At 42.6% G+C, this 22,056-nt stretch overlaps 1 protein-coding gene across 4 annotated transcripts in view; it reads left to right on the top strand.

Moving 5' to 3' along the window:
* GPR155 (G protein-coupled receptor 155) overlaps nucleotides 1-21,563 on the top strand; it is a 57,898-nt gene extending 36,335 nt beyond the window's left edge. For 2 of the 4 annotated variants that reach the window (XM_088472547.1, XM_088472499.1), the window contains exons 8-16: nucleotides 2,706-2,790; nucleotides 4,331-4,421; nucleotides 5,674-5,872; nucleotides 7,017-7,112; nucleotides 7,269-7,402; nucleotides 9,213-9,308; nucleotides 11,379-11,443; nucleotides 11,697-11,837; nucleotides 19,110-21,563. In XM_088472547.1, the coding sequence (XP_088328673.1) occupies nucleotides 2,706-2,790; nucleotides 4,331-4,421; nucleotides 5,674-5,872; nucleotides 7,017-7,112; nucleotides 7,269-7,402; nucleotides 9,213-9,308; nucleotides 11,379-11,443; nucleotides 11,697-11,837; nucleotides 19,110-19,332 (1,130 nt within the window). In that variant the 3' untranslated portion in view covers nucleotides 19,333-21,563. Of the gene's footprint in view, nucleotides 1-2,705; nucleotides 2,791-4,330; nucleotides 4,422-5,673; nucleotides 5,873-7,016; nucleotides 7,113-7,268; nucleotides 7,403-9,212; nucleotides 9,309-11,378; nucleotides 11,444-11,696; nucleotides 11,838-14,074; nucleotides 14,971-19,056 lie in introns of those variants that run through there. The other 2 variants (XM_088472673.1, XM_088472615.1) reach the window with 2 other exon arrangements.
* The last annotated feature ends 493 nt before the right edge of the window (nucleotides 21,564-22,056 follow it).

Genomic DNA, 22,056 nt, shown 5'->3' with positions numbered 1-22,056 from the left:
AGATAATCTTATAGTGTATACCTTTTTAGTCTTTGAGATAAAAAATCCTAATCATTTTGGATTGTTAGGAGTAAATTTACTAAGAATCGAGTTTGTGCGTGATTGCAATCTCTGGTGTGATGAGGCATGTTTTTCATCTCGCAAATTTACTAAAGGCAAGTCGGGTGAGTTACAGAGAGATTTCTCATCTCACTCGCAAAACTCGGTTGAGCTAGCAAACTCGAATCTTATCACCATCGGGCAAACTCTGAAGTACTTTTCTCCTAAAAAATACAGCTCGCAAATTTACCAAGAATCGAGATGACAATCTTGGGTGAGATGCCTGCAAACTCTGCCAAATTGACGGTTTAAACTCTCACCTCCAGAGCTGCGAGTTTGGCTGAAACATACACCAATCATTGTGTGTTAAGACCTGTAAAAAAAAATGGGTTAATGTTATTTTAAAAAAATGACGTGAGGTCCCCCCCTAAAGCATAACCAGCCCCGGGCTTGCCAGCCAGTCCTGGTTCTTAAAATTACAGGGGAAAAAATGTGTAGGGTTCCACTGTAATTTAAGAACCAGCACCAGGCAGCAGGGACCGAGCTGGTTTTATATATAGGGAGAAAAAAAATGGCGTGTGGTTCCTCCCTATATTTAAAACCAGCTCTGGACCCTTTCTAGCGGGGGACTGCTGCCACAGCCAGGGGGTACCCTTTCACTGGGCCCCCAGCCATAGCATCAGCCCTGACCGCTAGTCAGCCCAGGCCAGGAATCCCTGGGGATTTCGGGACCTCCTACAATAAACGGGTTCCCCTCACCAGGGCACCCTTGGCCTAGGCTGATAGCCCGGGGCTATCCCCGCCACCCCTGGGCGGTGGGTGGCGGGTTGATAGTGTATGTAGCGTATTAAAATTTTAATTAACAACATTGTCTTTACAGTGGAACTACAGGTCCCAGCAAGCCTCCCCCACATGCTGGTACTTGGCGAACTTATAGTTCACCTGTAAAGAAATTTGTAAAAAAAAAACACAACACGCACACACCGTGTAGCGGGGAATAGCCCCGGGCTATCAGCCTAGGCCAGGGGTGCCCTGGAGAGGGGGACCCATTTATTGGGGGGGTCCCCAACCACCCAGGGATCCCTGGCCTGGGCTGACTAGCAGTCAGGGCTAATGCTGCGGCTGGGGGGCCCGGTGAAAGGACTCCCCTGGCTGTGGCATTAGTCCCCTGTAATTTTAAGAACCAGGATTGGCTGGCAAGTCCGGGGCTGGTTATGCTTTGGGGGGACCCTCACGTAATTTAAAAAAAAAAAAATAACATTAACCCGTTTTTTACAGGTCTTAACACAAGCACCTTACACATATCTCACTGATACGTGCAGGCTTTTAGCTCGGGAGAGATTTGCAGAGAGAAAACACTGCAATCTCAGGTGAGTAATCTCATCTTCACTTGGAACTCGGGGGAGATATCTCGATCTGCTTCACCATCGGCCAACTCACTTTCAGCTAAACTCACTTCTTCGTAAATTTGCGAGATGAAAAACGGGAAAATCACCCGTGATTCGGCGATGCAAATCGAGATGAAAAAAAAACCTAAACTCTACCATTCTTGATTCTTAGTAAATTTACCCCTTAATGTTAGAAAGCATTAAAACATTGTTGATCAAGGTTTCTAATACATAGCAATATGTCACAGTATTAATATAATAAGCAGGATTTAATTTTACTTCATTAAAACCATAATAAAATTATTATTTTTTTTTTTTTTTTCTCCAACCCTGCCATTGCATACCTTCTTGTATGACCTGCCCACCATGGAATTGTTGCATCAGACTGATTCTTTGATGAGATATTCGATCACTAGAATCTACAGAATTAGTTTCCAACGACTGTGTATAAGCTGTAGCTCATCACCTTTATAAGTAGACCACATTTTCCAGTTTTGCTATGTATTTTTTATGCAGAGAATATTTAACTGTTTTGTATATGTGTATTTTCTTTTTTTTTCTTTTCATGGTAAATAGGAATTTTCTATTTGGAGCATAGATTGCAAAAGCAGTACATAAATACTTTTCCATGATACTTTTACTCAACTAGTGCAACCTTTTGGTTTTTGCAATAAAATTTAATGATCTAGTCCTCCTTGCTATAGGAATACCAAATATGTATATGTTAATGTAAGATATGGTGGCATTATAGGGCCTATCTATTTTTACATTCAAGATAGGTAAAGATGTCGTAGAATGCAATGTCTAATTTAAATATGAGGCTACAGTGTATGTATGTATGTTTTTTTTGCAGCCAGGGAGCATGTTTTAAATTGTTTCCTATCTCACCTAGATCTGAGAGCCTCTTTTAGATGCCGATTTAGTGGTTTGTCTATCGCTGTCATCTGATACCGGTCTCCTTGCAGCAGCATGGGGTTCTCCAAACTGGGGGAAGTCCCTGATAATGTCACCGCTATGACATCACAGGATTTCCTGTTTAGGCTTCCCCATTTAGTTATACAGAACTCTCAATTTGACCATTGTACAAGCCATTGATGCTTCCAGGGCGCTTCATTTGCAACCCAAAGCCAGGGGTTTTGGGTTTTAAATAAATACATATTTAGTATGTGCAGTGAAAATACTCTGTATATTTTTAGACTTTTTGGGAAGACCTGAATATTCTCTCAATATTTTGTTTAATTCCGAACTCCTTGCTTCTCCCTCCCCCTGTCTTCCCAGGCCTAATCTCTTTATCCTTGCTATTACTAAAGAAGAGAGAAGTTGGGAATGTTCCTGTAGTTATAATATCTTTAGTTGGATGGGGGTAAGTATTGAATATATTTTACATATAATGCCTCATTTAGAATTCAGAATAAATTTGGCTATAAGGTGCCATTTTGTACCTCGGTAAGCCATGTTGCTTTGCAAGGGAGGCACATTTACGGTGTGCGGACAGATTTATAGTTGGTAGGAGAAATTTCAGCACAGAAATAAACCATCCAGTATTTGTGTGCTACATGCAAAATAAGGCAGTATTTTCCCTGCATGCAAAAAAAGAAATTCAATTTTTAACAGTTGTATTGCAGTGTAGTTTGTCCGGGTGCAAAGTTGCTTCCTTTATAGTTCAATATGCTGATAACTATATGATGCCCATAATGTATTCATTATAACATCATAAGGGGTTGTAGTCAATTTACCTACCATTGGGATGTCGGCGGTCAAAATCCTGGTGCCGGAATCCCGACATTAGTTGAGATGCTGATGGTAGAATCCTGCAGCCGTCATCCCGATCAGAAGTATAGCGGGCCAGGTTAGCTGTTAGCCGCGGGGGGTTTGGTTATGAATAGGTTGCGGGAGGGGGGAGGTTAGGGTTAGGCTGCGGATAGGGGGGGGGGGGTGGGTTAGGGTTAGGCACCACCGGAGGAGGGATAGGTTTAGGCACTAACCGGGAGGGTTAAGGGTGCCTGGTAGGGATAGTTAGGATTCAGGAAGGGAGGGTAAGGGGGTGAAGGGGGGAGGGTTAGGATACTTGCCTAGCCCCTGTCGGGGTTCTGAGCATCGGGATGCCTCTGTTGGGTCTGTTGACAATCCTTTCTAATTTAGAGATGAGCATTGCTGAGCCTAAAACAGGCGGAGTCATTGTGTATAGCTTTATGACTTAAATAGCATAAGAACAAAATTCACCTTCTGATCCTGTAACTCATTAACACTCGAGAAGGTGTCCTGGAAGGTGTTGCCCATGTGACCAGTTGGCCCAATGTGGTAGGCACAGGCTCAAATTATTATCAGATATGTTTGTAAATGCAGTTAAAAGATTGTAGGGGCAGATGTATTCAGCTCTGGAAAGTGATGAAGTGGAGAGTGATAAACTTCCAGCCACTCGGCGCCTATCACTCTCCACTTTATCACTTTCCAGAGCGTAATACATCATTTACTAAGCCTTGGATGGAGATAAAGTGGACGGAGATAAGGTGCCAGCCAATCAGCTCCTAACTGTCATTTTTCAAACAGAGCCTGTGACGTGGCAGTTAGGAGCTGATTGGCTGGTACCTTATCTCCGTCCACTTTATCCTCCATCCAAGGCTTAGTAAATAGACCCAGTGTGTGTTTATCTTACGTACCAACTAACAGCCCCTTTTGTGGTCTGGAAACAACTCATCCCATTTACCTACCCACATGTGTGACCAAAGTGCAAAGTGATCCTGCCCCTTGGCTTGGGGACCATGCAGCAGGATTGGCTCATGTCTCTCCCGCATGAGAAAACTAGGACAAAATCCATAATGAGCCACCTTTTCCACACCGTACGATGTCACACTGCAAATGCCAGGATTCCGCTGTTAATTCTGTTTCTCTTTTCCATCCAGCATTCCGATATTAGTTGTGTGTATTCTTCTGAGTGTCGGCGAACGTTGTGCGGACAACATTGACTCCGCCTTCTTTTACGGGAAGTCTCAGGTAAGTCGTCGATCTTTCAATTAAGATCATTTTGTTGATATGTAAAAGTTTGTTTTTGTTGTAAGCTTCTAATACTGATTTTTTTTTGGTTGACATCTTGCTCCACCCACCAGTGAAGTTGAAGAGCGGTTTAAAAAAAAAAAAAAAAAAAAAAAAAGAAAAGTTAGTTAAAACCTTATACTTTTTGTGTCCTCTTTTCAATTGTTTTAGCGCGCCCGATCTTGCGTCTAAAGTGACGGGAGATCGCGGGGCGCAATTCAATTGATGCCGATCTTCGCGTCGATCTCGCCCAAAGAGGTTGGGTTCAGCCGCGTGAAACGGCTACACCGGACCAAAGTGCTGGGCGTGATCACAAAAAGTGCCTTTTAGGTGCCCAAACAGGTCACTTTTCGTGCATTTCAGATCGCACTCCCCGTGGAATGCTGGTGCCGGCTGCTGATCACGCCCGACAGGAGCAACAATTGAATAGCTCCTTCGGGCGCGAAGGGAAGTTGAAACAATTGAATTCCGCCCTCAGAAGTACGTTCATTAATTCGCACCAAAGCTTCCCTGTTGCATAGTTTAAAGCTGGGCACACACCTATACTATTGTCAGGCCGTTCTTTCGATTATTGACACGTTCATGCGATGTCACAAGAGTCTGCTCACCTTGTGATAATGTTTTATGGAATTAAAACTGATTGAATCGAAGGATCGCATCTTAAGTTCTGTTTAATATTCAGCTGATTCGATCGGACCAATACAGTGTGTACGCACCTTCCACCATTCTCGCGACCGTTCTTGCGATTCTACACCAACAGCCTCTGTGGGTGGTACAATCATTTTCTTTCGATATTTTGGCAGTCGGGGATCGAAGGTCGCAAGTATGATTGTATAGGTGTGTATTTGCGTATCGGCACTGTGGTCGGGACTTCCAATCGGGGGTGAAGTAGATCGAAACATCGCATTGAAAGAGTGATCGCAAAGGTGTGCACCCAGTAGCATAAAGGTGTGCAACTCTGTAGATAGGAGAATATCCATGCATGCAATGCAAGTTTAATTGAGGCCAGCTTGCATTCAACTTTGCATATGCCTCCAAGTGCTTGCAAATAACCTGTGTGTTCAAGGCATTAATGGTTATCCCTGAGATGCATGGATACATTTATTCTTAGATGTATTGACACTAATGAGATGTGGTTGGGGGAAACCTCTCGTGATAGGCGGTATCTGTGTATGTGAATCTGTAATTCCATATTCACTCTTGCTTAATGCAGATCATCAGCACAGCAGTGATCCTGTCAGGCAGTATACTGTTGTCTGGCATTTGTCTTATGTGCATGAGTCGAAATGGACAAGGTGACAACTACCAGGTGCTAAACCAGTCCTCCCAAAGCAGTAGCAGCAGGACAGCAGACACTTCAACAGAGTCCAAGCCGGAAAGTCCTGTATGCACGCCATTAAGTTCCAGAAGAGGTGAGCACAGAGCTCTGTGTCTGTACTGAGAGTTTCTTGTAGTGGTCTTAAAAAAAATTGTGAAACTGGAAAAGAATTGCCTAACATTACCGCAGTATTGCAGAGTTAGATGACTAAACTGTTGCAGTGAAATCAAAGGATCATTGTTCATGTGTTATTAGTCGGATTATTATTTTCTGCATTTGGCCTATTTGACTTCTGTTTATATTTTTGTTGCATTTATTGCGAAGATCTATTTATATTAAATTTTTTTGTGAACATCTGTTTGTTTTTAAGTGGGAATTCAATTAACTCACCCCCGCACGCAATGGGAGTTAGTTGCCGCTGTAACGGTGTGTAAACGCCGGCAACGACATCAGGACTTGCCCCCCTCGCAGCTTGCACTCGTGTAGAACTTGGAATTGTGGCACAGACTTTTCAGCTTTTTGTACATGTGACTGCAGCTCGCTCACATCTGCTGTCAGTGATAGGGAACCTAGTACACTCCAATGATCACAGGTTCAGCCCTCCAACTATTTAAAGTGCTGTTGTCCTCTGTACTGCCACATAGCGCATCCAAAATGCTTCCACTTACTACACAATGCCCACACATGTCACTGAAGTACCCCATTTATTAGCAGATAATACACTGACCTCCTGAAAGCCTCCACCCACTATATAATCTAGTAATCATTTAGGTTTATTTTATTAGTACCCGCATAAAATGTCCTTGCTTTCAGGGGAAGAGAGAGACACCATGGTGCAGATTATAGTGACGACCCACACACACCCACACACACACACACACACACCTCCCCCCTCTGATTTAGATGTGCTTTGTGACCTTCTGCCATTGCGCAGAAGAGGTCAAATCGTGCAAAATCCGGGAAGTAGAAAACCTTCATTAACTTCCCTCCATTTGGGCTTCTAAAAAATGCGTTTAATGCTGGAGACGGGATACATTTTTACAATAAATTGTTTGACGCTTGTTAGACAGAGGTCATTCACAAGTAAAATGACACCCACTGCAAGAAGGTGACATTGCCAAGAAGAAATACATGAAACTTGTGCTCTATAAATATGTAGTGAATAAGTTGAAAGGACTAGCTCTATATAATGCATTGTCTACGGGGGCAGGAATAATACTGTGGTGTCTCCTGTGCAGAGATCTGCGCATGTGGTCAGGAAAACGGGGATGTGTGTCAGCCTGCCGAGTTGCCAAATGCGCTGAATATAAATGAGGCTCCCAGCATTGAAGATGGTACAGTATGCAGAGTGTTAAAATTATACAGTGTGCTCTGTCGCTATCTACAAACACCATTTGCATGATCATTTACTGGCACCAGAATGGAGTATTTTCTTTTGTGTAGAATTTGTTTTCATCCTGTGTCATAATTCATCATTTTCCCTCTAAAAGCCCACGAATGTCTAAGTCGATGCAATTCCCAGAGATGTCGCCTGTCCCAAGAAGAACAGCAGATGCACAGTGGAGACCGGCAAATAGCAAGACATGTATTACTGTGCTTACTTCTCATTGTGGGACTCTTTGCTGTAAGTAGTTTGGACAGTAAATATTCTTTCTAATACAATAATATGACCTTTTAGAATAAATAATGTTTAGATTATCAAACCAGCTGACGTAACATTTTCCATACTGCTTTGAAACATCTGAGCTTATTTGTCTGTCTTGGACAAGGAAAGAAAAGCAGGAAGATGGTGATAGTGTAGTATATTGTGCTCATAAATTCATTTCTTCCCTAATATTTTTCAACACTGGGAGATACCGTATCCCTGGTGGGCAACAAGCGTCTCTGTAGCCGCATGCAACCCTCCATGCCATCATACTTGTTTGTTATAGATTGAAACACTTGTATAACAGGCATGCTGATATCTAATCATAGATCGGTGCAGCTTTCATTGATTAAATGTATTTATTTAACTTTCTAGGTTAGAGGTCCGCTCCGGTGCAGCCCCTTAGTGTATCAGGTTTCCTATCACTGCGGTTTATGGATCAAACCTCCTAAAGAGGATGACAAGTGGAGCTCTTGCCAAAGCAACCAATCAAGTTCTAGCTCTCATCTATCTAGTGGGTTCTATAAAATTATAGCTTTAATCTGGTTGGTTGTTATGGGCAGCACCTCTACTTGTTCTCTTTAGAAGGTTTTATACATGTTCCCCAATATAATAAAATGCCAATACAAAGTGATAGCGCTTAATGTATCTGTATTTTACTAAATAGTGTTAAAAAGCCTATAAAATGATGGCACTGTCATCCATGTCTCAAGCACACAGACACAAAACGGAGACTGGGAGTAACATCCAGTATGCAGTGCCTGTGTGTGGCGTATTTGAACTCCAGCTTTGATCGTTCTGATGAGGGGAATTTTAGTTATGCCAGAACATCCATTTCAGGCTAAATTCCACCTTACGGCATGTCTTTTATTGACGGAGTTATACAAGCAGCTGCCATTTTTCTGGAGACAAAACTGCAAAAGACCCGTGTATATATCTCAGCCACTTTGAGGCAAATGTGATTATGATAATTGATCACCAAGTTGGTAGTTGGAGAAAGGAGATGGTGTATTATATATCTGATGGTGGAGAAATTGGAAGCATTAGTAACATCTTCGACAGTGAAATTGCAATTTTACATCACATTCTATTGCAGGTTGAGTCTCCCATATCCAAAATGCTTGGGACCAGGGGTATTTTGGATAACGGAATATTCCGTATTTTGGAATATTTGCATTTAATGATGAGATATATTGGGAATAGGACCCAAATATACACACAGAATGCATTTAAGTATTATATACACCTTATACATACAGCATGCAGGTAATTTTATACAATATTTTCAATAATTTTGTGCCTCAAACAAAGTATGTGTACAGAAAAGAAATTAATTTATGTTTCATATAAACCTTATACACACAGCCTGTAGGTCATTTTATACATTATATTTAATAATTTGTGCCTTAGACAAAGTTTCTGTACATTGAACCATCAAAAATCAAAAGTTTAATTATCTCAGTCATGCCAAAAAAAATTCCGTATTTCGGAATATTTGGATACGGGAGACTCAACCTGTACAATTCTAATGTAAAAATCTCCCTTTTTTGTGCAGCCAGGAAAAAAATAAAATGCGACTAATATCGTATTTTACAAATAATTATTAACATAGGAAGGGACAAAAGTGGTTGAATAAAAACAGGATTGTTTAAAATTCTCATCTCTATCTCTCTCCCGGAAATAGTGGGGCATAGATTTATAGTGTTACTGTAAATTATTTGTTTATTTTTATTACACTAAAACTAAAAATACTATAACTTAACTCTTGTGTATCTTTTTGTTTTAACAGAATGTATCTAGCTGCTTCTGGTGGTTGTTTAACCTGGAACCGGGGAGGCTTTATGTTGAACTTCAGTTCTTTTGTGCAGTATTTAACTTTGGTCAGGTAGGTGTATTAGAATTTGTCATTTCACAAGGAAACCTACAATATTATTGTCCCTACTGACAAGTTACGTAAGGCAGGGTTGGGAACGGGATGCCAGCACTTGGGATCCCAGCGGTCAGAATCCCGGCACTGACATCCTGACAGGGTTAGCGTAGTGACACTTGTTGGTCGGTATGACACTGTAAATGTACAATAGTTGGTGTTCAATACAACACAGTGACTCTGGATTGGAAAATGAGCTAGTTCTTTGTGTGTTCTTTATGAGGCATTTATGTGTGTTCTATATGTGTATTTGTGTGCTCTATATGCAGTATTTCTGTGTGTGCTATGTGAGGTATTGATATGTGTGTGTGCTATGTGAGGTATTGATATGTGTGTGTGCTATGTGAGATATTTATATATGTGTGTGTGCTATGTGAGGTATTGATATGTGTGTGTGCTATGTGAGGTGTTTATATGTGTGTGTGCTATGTGAGTTATGGGTGTGTGCTATGCGAGGTATATATGTGTGTGTGTGTGTGTGTGCTTTGTCTGTGAGGTATTTATATGTGTGTGTGCTATGTGACATATTTATGTGTGTGCTATGTGAGCTATTTATATGTGTGTGTGCTACGTGAGATATTTAAATGTGTGTGTGCTATGTGAGGTGTTTGTGTGTGTGTGCTATGCGAGGTATGTGTGTGTGTGTGCTATGTGAGGTATTTAGATATGTGTGTGTGCTATGTGAGGTATTGATGTGTGTGTGTTATGCGAGGTATGTATATATATATATATATATATATATATATATATATATATATATAAATGTGTGTGTGTGTACTATGTGAGGTATATGTGTGTGTGCTGTGTGATGTGTTTGTGTGTGTGTGTGCGCTACATGAGGTATTTATATGTGTGTGTGTGCTATGTGAGAGGTTTATATGTGTGTGTGCTATGTGAGGTGTTTATATGTGTGTGTGCTATGTGAGGTGTTTATATGTGTGTGTGTGCTATGTGAGTTATTTATGTGAGTGTGTTATGTGAGGTATTTATGTGTGTGTGTGCTATGTGAGTTATTTATGTGAGTGTGTTATGTGAGGTATTGATATGTGTGTGCTATGTGAGGTATTTATGTGTGTGTGTGCTATGTGTGCGTGCTATGTGAGGTATTGATGTGTGTGTGTGTGCTATGTGAGTTGTGTGTGTGCTATGCGAGGTATATATGTGTGTTTGTGTGTGCTATGTGAGGTATATGTGTGTGTGCTATGTGAGGTAATTGTGTGTGTGTGCTATGTGAGGTAATTGTGTGTGTGTGCTATGTGAGGTAATTGTGTGTGTGTGTGTGTGTGCGCTATGTGAGGTAATTGTGTGTGTGTGTGCTATGTGAGGTAATTGTGTGTGTGTGCTATGTGAGGTGTTTGTGTGTGTGTGTGCTACATGAGGTATTTGTGTGTATGTGCTTTATGAAGTGTTTAAGTGTGTGCTATGTGAGCTCATCTCCCTCTCTAGCAAATGATATAAACAAATAATTAACCTTGCACATGATCTGTATTCGCTATGAGAAAGTTGAACTTCACCACTGGTTTTGTACAGCTATGGACAGTTTTGTCTCTGTTTTAACATTGGAGACGTAAAAGGGTAAGTAATACATAAACTATACAGTACATGGCCAATATTCTATAAGTTCCACTATGTATTATTTATTTATTACAAATGCTAAAGAAATGAACTTGTTTTAATTGCTGAATCATTTGGCGTCTTTGCTTTTAGCAAGCTCTGTGCAGATCAGTTGGTTGTTATAAAATACACTGAAGGTACTCAGAGAAGACGGCATTGTAACCAGTGCTGGCTCAGCATACAGCGCATGGATATATGTTTCATTCCCCGTTGGCTTTTCTTTAATGAGATAAATAAGTATGTGAGAGAAAAAAACGACACAAATGTTTTAATAGTGATACTTTGACTTGCAGTATCTTTATTTATGTTTGTTTCTGTACAACAGTGAGTATGTAATTCTTTGTGATGTATTGCATCACATTATGAACATTTCCTATGTACATCTAATACCTGCCTTTGACCTGACATTAACAGGGGTTCATCTCGTTTGGCATATTTGGATTGGACAAACATTTGATCATTCTTCCATGCAAGAAAAGGTATGTGTGTCTCCATGCGGATTATGATATGCTCAGAGTACTATTAGTGGCATGTTCCTTATAATATACTCCCTGATATCACACATGACTAGAGAAGATGGGATAGACCGCAGTTTCCTGACTCTTGTATTCATTCATTGATGCCCCTTCACACTTCATGCACTAAAGTTCTGTACATTGAGCTTCTGTGAGTAATGTTCCCTGTATAAGAGACCATATTCATACATCCAACCTAATCTTGTTTGTACCTCAGACTTGAATTCCTCTGGAACGGCCGGGAACCTAACGTGAGTACTGAGGAGACCAGGCTGCCAGAGGAAATCCGGATGACGTGTCACCAGTTCGTACACTACCACAAAGACCAGTGCGTCAGGAACATCCTCAAGGAGAGAAGGTATCCTCGTTTTACACCACATAAAATTTAAGCTAAATGATAGGAAAACATTTTTATGCTATGTACGTCCTAGAGATGGGTCTAGAGCTGGCCTGACCAACCTGTGGCTCTCCAGCTGTTGTGAAACTACATGTTCCAGCATGCCCTGCCACAGGTTTGCTATTAGGGAATACTGAAATTGTGGCAGGGTATGCTGGGACTTGTAGTTTCACAACAGCTGGGGAGCCACAGGTTGGCCATGCCTGGTCTAGAGAATTATTTTTTCCTCTTTGAGGCAATTATAGTTGTACTGGAGGATTTGCATGGCTGCTCTGAGTTACTGAGAGAGATTTACTTGGTATCTTGAATTTTGCTCTCTATATGTAGAGGCCAACTATTACGGGGAACATACGGCATAGATGCAGACCTCTACAGACAACAGCAGGCCCTACAGTTATCATCTGCATTGCATTTGCAATATTCACAATATTGTATTCAAGTCAAATAATCATCCCTCCCATTTTTTGTTCTCCTGACTTAACTCATTGCATTTTCCAATATTTAAGTGGAAATATTTTAAACTAATTGATCATCTAAAAATGCGAGATGCCCCCCAGGAAAATTATCGCTCTTGTGCATGCATGTATGTTTGTGTCACGTTGTAAATGTATGTAGCGCTACACCTCACAGCGCCAAAACACCATTGCCTGTGGTATGGATACATATGCATTTCTTATTTACATTAGTTCACAGGTTCTCAAACTCTGTCCTCAGGACCCCAAACAGTGCATGTTTTCCAGGTCTCCTCCCAAAACCACAAGTGAAATAATCAATTCCATCTGTGGATCTTTTAAAATGTGTCATTGAGTAATGAATAAACCTGTGCACCTGGGTGACCTGCAAAACATGACCTGCGTGGGGTCCTGAGGACCGAGTTTGAGAGCCACTGCATTAGTTGATGAAGGGACGCAAACACTAGACAGCCTGGCAGTATTTATCCATATCAGTGTTAATCATACTTCATCCTCAAAGCCCTCTAGCAGGCCATGTTTTAATGATGTTCATATTTGAGCAAGGATGGTTAAATCAAAATGATTGAGATACTAATTATAAATAAATCACCTGTGCTCAATCATGGATATCCTCCAAATTTAGAGCCTGATTAATTACCGATCGCAACTGCGATTACGCACGCTATCGGCCAATTGTGATCTGTGCATGCGTATGCATCGCAGTGCGCAAACTAGTCACTGAGATCAGGACTGCAGAGACTACGCAGACCCATCGCAGAGTGATTGACAGGAAGTGCCATTTGTGGGTGGGGAGGGGGGGGTCAGCGAAACGCAGGCGTGCCACGGCATTCGAATGCCGTTGTAGGGACGTGCATAAATTATCCATTACCGTGCCATATGCATCTCGAGTACACAGTCCGTGTGATGAAGTTGGCAGTTCCTGAGTAAGGTCAGACCTTGTGCCAGTGTGCGTGTGGCTGCGATGGTACTCTGTTTACCGATGGTTTCGCAGTCTTTCTAAACATTACAGATGTGTGTAAGGTAAGTTGGGCAACCCTATGTAGTGCTGTGACTGCATAGCGATCGCAATGGATTAGCATATCATCGCAGCCAGAGACTGTGTGCGTAATCGCAGACGCGATTGCAGTTGCAATCCGTAGGGAATCAGGCCCTTAGTCTGTTAGCGGTCTTTGAGGACCGAGTTTAGGGAACACCGATCTAGATTGGCCAAAGAGGGCGCTACCTAGGTTTAGAAAGTGAGACAAGTCTGGTGACTCTCAACCCTGAGGCGCCTTCTGTAGGCAAATATATTTGGAAGTGGCCAGGATGTCCCCATAACTTGGACCTGTTCTGTACTTCTAATGGAGCCATCCATTTTGTGGGACTTTCATGCTGCCTATGAAATAAATATAAAACAAAATAAAGTTGCCTGAAGGTGTTTAGCCCTTTGTAAGACCTATTGCAGCATGGAAAAATGTGTGTTACCATTAGCTTTGTGTAACCTGCATTAATACAGTACTCTGCACATGGTAGCCAGTAATGCTAATAACTACAGCCAATTTACCCATCGATGTCTGGTATTCCACATGTATGTGCAATGATTGTCTTCATGTTTTGCTGATGTATTTGTGCATGAAAAGCTTCTGTCATCTGCTGTCTTTCACTTCTCTCCTGCCTCACACTGTCTGTACATGCTTTGGATTTCCTGCACTGTAACATGCATGATGTCATCCGTCTTGTGTTTAGACGCCAGTACTTGTCCCATTTGACCTACCAGCCATGCGACGCCAAAGTGACTGTAAGTCATAGAAAAAAGGTCCAGAAGAAGCTGCTAGCCGTTAAAGTGCAAACACGATCGCCCCTGCTGAGTTGTGTAAATGAGCCTTAGCAATTTGTACAAAAAGAGAACATGTTTATAACATAATAAAGGCACAGTCATTGGTTCTGTTTTACTTGTGATACATATATGGTAGAAAGCAGTTAGCTAGCTGTATTATTCGGAATCAATCAGGGGCTATGTTTGCTAGCTGTCAGTTTTTCCAAAGTCACTGATGATCGGCGGCTTTGACCAATGGATTTAAAGCGGCAACAGGGATTAATGCCAAACGGACAGATGGTAAATAATAGACTCAGGTCTTTATGATTTAAAGTGCTAGCATCAGCTTTAAGGTGGCACAATAAATGTCTTGGTGGCTCCCTGATTAGTGTGAGATCCCAGACTCCCAGCAGAGTAGGCCGTACTCTTTCTCCTGATGTGTTGAGGGGAGGAGCTGCATTTATGTAAATAGCGCTACGAAGACCAATGGGAAGCTCCTAAGTCGACAGGGGTGTGCTGATGCAATCGAACAGTGTAATTAGGCTCCCGCCCACCTCCTCTTTTAATACCTCGCCTCTGCAACTCCTGGAAGTAATATATGAAAACTTATCAAGTATGTACTAAATACTTTTTGAAGAGCTTTGGCTCCTGGAATTTGTCCGGCCTTGTTACTAGGTAGCCAATGCACCTACAAATGACCGCTGTCCTCTCCTGATTTGTAAGTGTAACATGAAAATCCTTCTCCATAATCATGACCACACTAAACTTCACTTTTTACTATGTATCAGTTTAATTAAGTAAAGAGATATATATTTCTGTTTCAGGGTCCATAGGGCTCCACAGAGAGACAATGGGGTGTAGGTGGGACTTGGAGGACTGGACACCAACAGCAAAGCTTTTCAATCCCAGGATGCTCCAGTACTTCCCCCTGTACCCCGCTCACCGCCTGAGGGCAACTCAGTTTCGTTGGTGTCTGGTAGGAGCTGGATCTCCATTTTAACAGGGGGCTGCTATTAAGCAGCCCAAGCTTATTTCTATTTTTCATTTATTTTTCTACTGAGCAGAATTGCAAAGACCGTTCTTTGGACGCCTGCACTGCTGCTCCATCACCCCTCCGCGGCGACGTGACACCAGCCTCAGCTAGGTACTCCCGGCGGGGCTCTTAGGGGGACCTAGCTAGCAAGGCTCCCCAGACTGCAGCCGGGAGTCAAGGGGACAGGTAAGGTGTTCCGCGCTTGCGGGGCCCTCGTCTAATGCGCAGTCTTGCCTCCGTTATCAGGAGACAGACCGGAGGCGCTGATGTGGACACCGGTTCGCCCGGGACTCCATTAGACCACCAGGGTATTTCCAAGACTACGTTCCTACCCTCGGCATATATTACAAAGCCTTGGATGTCATCCTTTCGCCTTCAAGGAAAAGCTAGCGGTCAGTCCTTTCCAAGGCATCAGACATCACCTAAGGCCTCCAAGCCTAAGACCAAACAGACCTGGGCTACCAGATGTCCATCTACCAAATCCTTCAGCATGACTGGGCGGGCCTCTCCAAGGGGGCTCCCAGGGTGGGAGACCGACTTCTTCAATTCGCTCGGTTCCTGGCGTCAGACCACATCAGACGGCTGGGTAAGAGAAGTGGTCTCCCACGAATATGCCCTCTCCTTCCGGAGGTGACAGCCCCCCCCCAGCTCCCTAGAAATTATGACCCTCAAGTTTCTAGAATACTTGCCTTTCTTCAGGCTGGACTGGATCTGGGACGCCGCCTAGCACCTCTAAATGTGCACGTCTCTGCTCTGTCCGTCTGGTTCCAGCACAAAATTGCTACTCTACCGGATGTTCACACCTACCTGCAGGGTGTTCTACGTATATAACCTCCCTTTGTCCCTCCTGTGGATCCGTGGGATTTGTCAGTGGTTCTCCACGCACTTCAGTAACCTCCATTCAAACCCTTGGAATCAGTGGATGTAAAGTGGCTCACTGCGAAGACTGTTTCTTCTGCCCGTAGGGTATCAGACTTAGGGGCGCTTTCATGACGCTCCCCATTTTTAATCTATCATCAGGACAGGGCTGTTCTTAGAATGCGCCCGGGCTTCCTTCCCAAAGTGGTTTCTCGTTTCCACATTAATGAGGAAATTGTGGTTCTGGCCTTTCAATCACCAGACCTCTCGGCAGGTGAGACCTCTTTGGATGTGGTCCGTGCTCTAAAGATCTACGTGGACCACACTAGTTCCATCAGGAAATCTGACTCCCTCTTCATCTTGTATGGATTCCATAAGTAGGGATGGCCAGCTAACACTCTGGCCAGATGGATTCACATGACTATCTTACAGGCTTTACGTGCAGACTGGCCTCCCTGTGCCAGCTACAGTATCTGCTCATTCTACTTGCTCTGTGGGTCTCTCATGGCCAGCCCGTTGCGGTGCCTCTGCTGAACAACTATGCAAGGCGGCTACGTGGTCTTCTGACCACATCTTTCTTAGGTTCTATGCCTTTGATACATTTGCCTCTCGGGATGTTTAATTTGATCACAGGGTTCTCCTCTCAGCTCAGGAGCATCCCCACCCTTGAAGAACTACTTTGGGAGATCCCCATTGTCTCCCTGTGGAACCCTATGGACCCTGAATAAAAAAAGGAGAGTTATGGTAAAATTTACCTTTGCTAACTCTTTCATCGAAGTCCATTGGGTCCACAGGGCACCCGCCCTGACGCACCTGGCCTCTATGGGTTTCTTCTCTTGTTAACTTGTTTCCTTCTCTGTGTGAGAGTGTGATTCTTCAGTGTACCAGTCTTCCTTCTCTCCTATCCTGCTCCTGCCTTGAGCTTGTTAACAAAACTGAGTTGCCCACAGGCTGTGGGCGGGGTATAGAGGGAAGGACCGGACCATTCTGGGACTGAAAAGCTTTGCTGTTGGTGTCCGGTCCTCCAGGTCCCACCTACACCCCATTGTCTCCCTGTAGACCCTATGGACTTCGAAGAAAGAGTTAGCAAGGGTAAGTTTCACCATAACTTTTCCTTTTTCTTAGGCTACCCTAATATAGTTTTATAGCATTTGTTTTATGGAACATTCATAAGCAGCAATTGGAGGAAAGCAGACAAGAATAGATTTCATTGATTGTTACTCTAATGCAGTGATTTTCAACCTTTTCACCTCGAGGCACACTACACAAGATTTTAAAATTGCCAAGGCACATTATCCGGCCATGCGGTGTGGGTGACCAATGAAAAAACATAATCATTGGCACCCACATAAAAATATACACATATTGGCCTCCACAGGAATAAAACACACTACATAGGCCTCCACAGGAATAAAACACACTACACTGACCTCCACAGGAATAAAACACACTACAGTACAAGTGTGCTGAGCTGACCATCGAGGCACACTTGACAACCGTTCGCGGCACACTAGTGTGCCACGGCACAGTGGTTGAAAAACGCTGCTCTAATGTAATTAGTGCGGCCGCTAAAAGTTATCACACCATTTAATCAGCTAGTTCTCCTGAGTACAGCAATAATTTATTTATATATTTTCTTTTTCCTTAAGGTTTCACATAATGTTAGGGCCCAAGAATGAAAGTAGCTATTTTGTTGTTGGTGTTCCTTCTGATGTCCATCCCATAAAGTGCCTGTGTGCAGCAATCTTTATGGTTGAGGAGTAATGGCAGATGGGGCCATGAGACAAAATTATTATTTTTTTTTTCCAAAAGCTGTATTTGCACTAGAGGGATATACTGTATACTGTAGGTGCAGGAGGGACACAATGTCTGTCTCCCTGACCCTTAGTAATGATTGATAACTTTACAGCGATCTGTCGGTGTTGAGACAAAATGGGACCAGGCCCGCAGTGACGAGCCCATGTTCTACAAAAGTGGGATTACAGTGCTGGAACCAGGGGATGTCCGTGGACGCCTGATTCCAGCTATGGATTGAACATACGGCTGCCGTTTCTGCAGGCTGTGTTTATCCAAGCCATGCCCGGGCTAAGGGCCACCTAACACTATGTAGATTATTTGGTAGCAGTCAGTGAGGGGTTTCCCTGATGGACAGAAGTTACTTTACTTCTAATATTGTTTTTGATAATTTATCAGTGCTTAAGAGAATTCTCGTTACACATTATGTAAAGATCGACATATGTGCCCGGTCTATACCTAGGAAAAGACGCATGGCAGGAAAATTACATTTACACGCGTATGTTTGTTCAGACAGTTTTCAGGATACATCCAACCATAGCAGCACTTGCGTTAGCCCTGTCAGGCATATTAGTGTGTATACTGAAACGGGTTGGGTAAGGGATGGGGGCGGTCAGAACACCGGCATCCCAGCAATGGTTAGGATACTGACACCTTACCCCTAAACCTAACCCTCCCCTTAGTGTCTAACCATAAACCTAACCCCAATTACTTAGTCTGAATGCTGGCACCGGATTTCTGACTGGTGACTGGTGACTGGATTCTGGCGCTGGCATCCTGACAGCAGGGATCTTAACTACATCCGGCAAACTGCACCATGGAGTAGATGCGGCTTTACAGCATTAATAGCGAGTGCTAAAGTTCTATTACCGTATTTGTACATAAAGTATAGAAGTGTCATATACACATGAGAGAATAGTGCCACAAACAACTGTTGTATTCCCTTTTCCTAACCAAGTAGAGGAATCTTCTCCTGCAATAGTTCAAATTGAAATCTCAGTGAAGTCATGCGGATTTACAGACGCTGTCACCCAAGATGCTTCCAGTCTGTACAAAAACTATTTTAGTAGTGGCTGCTGACACATTTTGGTTTTAAGCGAATGTTTACATCCCTCCAACACGCCCTTCAATGACGTTTTATATCCCATAACGCTATAATGGACCTTCCTAACCTATCATGCTGTCCTGTTTTCTCTTGTTTTTCTTTACCTGCTGCCAAATGCACAGCGCTGGTACAAGACTTACTGAACATAGCGGTGAATCATTCCTTTGACATACAGGTGTGGTGCCAGGACGTCGGCAGGAATTTTCTGGGGCTCCGATTTGGTGAGCTGGCTTGTACAGGTGGGGCTGGCGTCAGACCGCGGGGAAGCTGTCATTTATGGCCAGAGACTGCTGGAAGGAGCGGTCATCCAGCATATCACAGATGAATTTGAATTTCGCGATGAGACTCTCTTCTATCGTATGCTGAAAACGCCGCATGTCACTATCCGGCGCAGATGAGCCACTTGGGAGTTCTGTGTGCTGCTTTCCATTGGTCAGATGATAAGATGCCCTCTTTCCTGCATGTATGAAGCCATCATGAAACCGATGGCTCCTAAGGGTTGTGTATTTGCCTATGCAAAATCATTAAATGGGATGTTTTTTAATTTGCTTAAATGCAAAAGGAAAAAAATCCCATAATCTTATCACTGAGCTCCTAAAATGGTGCATATCATAACCAGTGTCAAACTCTTATTTAATTTAGAAAACAATGTAATTACTATTGACTGTAGTAAGCCATATAAGCGACCTGTGCCATGCAGTAGAATTTTACTTTATTATGTTTTTTTTTTTTCCTTATTGAGATGATTCAGTATGAAATAACCAGCAAATCGCATACACAGGCCTCTTGTTTTACTGATCTAGAACAAATCCAACACTGACAGATTTCCACACACTAAATTATTACCATATCGGGCTCCATGCTTTTGCACTTTATTCATAATTTATGTTGCTCAGCATATATATCATACATACACATGGTTTTATGGTAATCCAATGTGAATATGACATACCATTTCTGTGGATACAGTGCCATGAGTGACATAGATGCTGTATGAGGCATTTATACATTGAAGGCTGTAGTTATCATAGAACCAATAAGCAAATGATAATATCATAGCAATGGTATCTCAAAATAAAAGCTTTTTTTTTTTAATCAAAATTCTTATCTAAATAAATTGATATATATTTACATTTGCCCCAGCTGAGGCAACCCTAGCGTGCTGTAATAATACTTTTAATTACACTTCAATCATCTTTTGGCTATCCTTACTAGTTTTCTTATATGGGATGGGTACGGGATCCTGGCGGTCAGAATCCCCATGCCAGGATCCTGTCAGCTCTAGGTAAGTAACCCAAACCTCCCCTCCCTAGTAACTAAACCTAACCCTCGTGCTTAACCCCTAACGCTAACCCTCACCCTCACCCTAATCAGGCCACTTACCAGAATACTGGCGCCAGCTTCCTGAAGGTAAGTGTCAGTATTCTGAACGCCGGAATCCCCGCTGTTGGGATTCTGAATGTATCCCTCTTATATTATGTGTAGTGGGGAGAGAGTTCAACTTCAGATTACTTGAATTTCTTTGTTTATGAATTTACCCCTTAAGCTTTTCAAATTACATTTTCCTTCCAAGCTTTAATTAATATAATTTGGGCAGAGTTGTACCAGTTCTGTTGCCCTGGCCCATGTGTTGTATACATTGGACATAGTTGCAGCAAGTGACAATATGGGGTATATTTACTAAAGTGTGGGTTTTTAGAAATGGAGATGTTGCCCATAGCAACCAATCAGTCTAGCTGATATCTTCTAGAACAGGGGTGGGCAATAAGGGGCCCTCCAGCTGTTGAACTACAAATCCCAGCATGCATTGCAAATTTTTTTTAAGCATGGCCAAATAGCAAAGCTGTTGCAGGGCATGCTGGGATGTGTAGGTTTACAACATCTGGGGGGGGGGGGTTGCTTATTGCCCACCCCTATTCTAGAAGGTGCTAGATAAATGTTAAGTAGAATCTGATTGGTTGCTATAGGCAACATCTCCACTTCTAAAAACCACGGGGGTGGCGGAGGTTTTGGGATTAGGCAGGCATGTACAAGACAATACAGTGCACTGCTCCAGTCTAAAACACTCCATTTCAGATTCCTGTGACCGTATAGTTTAAAAGTTTATTTTCGCATGTTGTGCCATAATACGGAGGCCTACCTTCAAGCGGACTGGTCACCACTGCAGACATTGTATGGGCTAATCAGCTATTTAGTCTTAGCCATTGTGCGGGCAACAGGTCCACTGAATGGATTCAGGTTTGTAAACTCATCATAGAAAACTACTGTTCACCACAGTACATGCACATAGGATGCACCAGGAATGCAGCATGTTCTATCTTTGTATTAATCGCTTCTGTGTATGTATTACACCTTTACCATCTCTATAACGGGTATTCTAGTTAACATTCGTATTGTACTGGGTATAAGCATCTAAACCTTATTAAAGCCCGCCTGATAGTTACTAGTGTTCATTCTAGCACCTGTCATAACCCGTGCAGTTCCTCTTTCCTGCCTGGGGTGTCGCTCTGGTGCTTCTAGCACACTCTCCTGTATCTCAGCAGAGAGGGACACCCCAGGCAGGACAGAGGAACTGCACGGGTTGTGACAGGTGCAGGGTGCAAAAATGAACACTAAAGCTGGCCACACACTAGACCAACTTACATCTAACCAGCCAACTTGTTGATTGGTTGGAATGAAAATCTGGTAAGGAATGGGAGTAAATGATGATCAGCAATTTGCTCCTAAATGCCAGAAAACAGATGAAAATGCTCGTCAGACAAGTTTGTTAAATGTTTGATCTAAACAATTTGTTCAAACTACTGTTTTTGTTAATTTTCCGGCGATTGGGAGCAAATTGCTGATTGTCATTTGCTTTCATTCCTTACCAGATTTTCATTCCAACCAATCAACAAGTTGGCTGGTTGGATGCAAGTTGGTCTAGTGTGTGGCCAGCTTTAGTTAACAAATAACCAGCTTTCTGTTGTCTATTCCATATCCCTGCTGCTTCATTATCCTACCCCTTACATTAAAATACTACACAGTAGAATGGTCAGAAAGTGTATTATTATTTTAGAATCGCTGCAATACAAGTGAATATGCTTCCCAGTGATTCCAAAATGATGTTTCTAGCAAGCAATTAA

The sequence above is a fragment of the Taudactylus pleione genome, unplaced genomic scaffold, assembly GCF_031769625.1.
Source record: "Taudactylus pleione unplaced genomic scaffold, aTauple2 ptg000004l, whole genome shotgun sequence".
NCBI lineage: Eukaryota > Metazoa > Chordata > Amphibia > Anura > Myobatrachidae > Taudactylus > Taudactylus pleione.
The sequence above is the reverse complement of the archived record's forward strand: the minus strand, read 5'-3'. Positions and strand labels throughout refer to the sequence as shown.